Source organism: Sardina pilchardus, chromosome 3 (assembly GCF_963854185.1).
Source record: "Sardina pilchardus chromosome 3, fSarPil1.1, whole genome shotgun sequence".
Lineage (NCBI taxonomy): Eukaryota > Metazoa > Chordata > Actinopteri > Clupeiformes > Clupeidae > Sardina > Sardina pilchardus.
The window spans coordinates 27,310,821-27,313,320 of NC_084996.1; the positions used below are offsets into that span (position 1 = coordinate 27,310,821).

Genomic DNA, 2,500 nt, shown 5'->3' on the forward strand with positions numbered 1-2,500 from the left:
CAGTCTGAGGCTTAATGGTGCACTGCCTGATTAGAATTCTATGGGGCCTTTCATCGCATTCCGCCGAAACACGCCGTGTGTTCTAGCTCCGTATACACAATGAGCTATACCCTGCTCCAGCCATTCACATTGGATTGACTGCTGAGCTCGAATATAAACTACCTGTCGCCAGAATCGAAGAGTGTACCTTTGGTGTCAAACAATGCAATATATGATACAATGTTGTTGTCCCTTTTGAGGTTTATTATGCATCCCTGGGCAGCGTGTTCAAAGACAAAATGTACACAGAGTTGCACAATGGAGTGTCCTTGTTGTACTTTTGGATGAATATCTCACTAGTGTAGTCTACTGGTTGGAATAAACCGACTCCTTGTCTTTGCATTCACCTTTGTCCAGCCAGTATGCGCTGGACACTCAAAACAAAATCTCTGACCCCATACCCTGTTCCAGCCAATCGACTTATTTCGTCCACAAGCAGAGAAAGGAGTACATGTACATTGGACTGGTTGCTCAAGTATAAACAACATTTTCCCAGAATCAAGCAGTGTACCTTTAATGTCATTCCTGGTTAATCATGGTCAATCAAGTCGTGTAGCTTTAATGCCTCTCCCTGGTCAAACCTTGGTTAACCCTGGTCCTTTGTCCCCGCAGACCCGCACGGCCCCTCGTTCACCATGGGCAAGGCGGTGTGGCTACTCTGGGGCCTGGTGTTCAACAACTCCGTGCCGGTGCAGAACCCCCGAGGCACCACCAGCAAGTTCATCGTGTCTGTCTGGGCCTTCTTCGCTGTCATCTTCCTGGCCAGCTACACTGCCAACCTGGCCGCCTTCATGATCCAGGAGGAGTTCGTGGACCAGGTCACTGGTTTGAGTGACAGGAAGGTTTGTTATTTATGTTTGTTTTGTTTTTCGTTTGTTCGTGTTCACTGACACACACACACACACACACACACACATACATACAGAGACACACATGCACACACCTCCACCTCTCATCAGTTTGAGTGACGGGAAGGTTTGTTTTTGTATGTATTTGTTTGTATATGTTTACATGCTCACTGACACCCCCTCCCTCCAACACACACATACACACACACACACACACACACACACACACACACACCCACACAAACACAGAGCTCCCTGGAGTCCAAGTGTCAGCCACTTTGATAGCATCTCGTGTCAGAAACTGTTCTCCGATGCCGGACCTGAATGACAGCAGCAGGGACATGTCCGGCTTTTCTCTCCAAAAAAAAAAAGCCACAGCAGCACTAGTCCCTGTCCTCGGGTCAGTGCAGTCGCAGGGGCCTGGCCACGGTTTTATCTTAAAGGTGCCGTGTTTTTGGAGCGCGGCCGCCAGGACGGGACACAGGGGGCACAACCCCACCTCGCACTAGTGCCCAAAGCCGCCGCTTCCCATTGACGTGTCTTTGTGCTGATCAAGCACCGGGCCGGCATATCCGCCGCACACAGACTTGGGCTTAATCCGCAGCCCCGGCGAAAACCCGAACTCCACAAAAGCACTTTGAGGCGGCCCCCGGTAAGCCCTTTGCAGAGTAATTGCTTAAATCTTTATTGGGGTCTCTGAAGCTTAACAAAGTGATTATTTCGCAGGGCACAAAAATCACGGCCCTGAATCGAATTCCACACAGAGGTTCGCATCCAGAAAATGGACAGGCACTACTTTCCTCATCAACAATTACGTCACAACTGATTAGACTAGTGTTTTTCTAAACCAGCATGGTGGATGAACACACCCAGACTCATCCTCAGCAACACAAGGGGGCTAAAGCCTGCATCACGACTGTGCATAAATAGAGCCGTGTAAATAGAATAAGTCAATTAATACTGCTGACGGTGCTGTTTGCCATATTGTGTTAATTAGGACACTTTAAAAATTCAGTGCGGCGGTGGTCCCTGCTATGCTCTTCAACTTGCCAACTTGGCTCTCCCCCAGCTGGAGGCGAAAGAAAAAGATTTTTTTTATTTTTTTTTCTGTAACGTGAGGGCTTCCTGCCTTCCAAGTGTGCTGCGAATCTTTGTTTCAACACATTTCTGTGCGCCACTTAACAGGCTGGTCTCTTCATTCTTCATTGCAGAAGGTGGCGAGGGGTGGGGTGGAACGCCAGGCAGGCAAATGTTCAAAAGCAAACGGATCTGGCGCCGATGAAGACGCTAAAGCTTCTCCTGGCGTGTGTTGCCACGGCATGGGTTCCCACACACACACACACACACACACAGCTCTCCCCACCCCAGCGTGGCTCTCAAACGCATTCCCATCTGCCCTCTGAGGAATTCAAAGATCACTATCTGTCCCTTTGAGAGTCACACACACAGAGAGATCTTCCCATATGCTTCCCAGTGTTGAGACAGAGAGCAGGATTTTAATTGGGCACACCACACTGGCATTGCTTTTATGAAATGGTTGTGACAGCAGTATAAATTCTATATTGCCTCTCAATAGTTTCATCTCACAGACTTCTCAAAGGCCATGTGTGTAT

General features: G+C 48.7%; 1 protein-coding gene across 1 annotated transcript in view; it reads left to right on the plus strand.

The window, feature by feature from the left end:
• Positions 1 to 2,500, plus strand: part of grin2aa (glutamate receptor, ionotropic, N-methyl D-aspartate 2A, a) — a 148,950-nt gene that overhangs the window by 133,916 nt on the left and 12,534 nt on the right. The window contains exon 8 of the mRNA XM_062530987.1: positions 652 to 881. Coding sequence (XP_062386971.1) covers positions 652 to 881 — 230 coding nt within the window. The remainder of the gene's footprint in view (positions 1 to 651; positions 882 to 2,500) is intronic.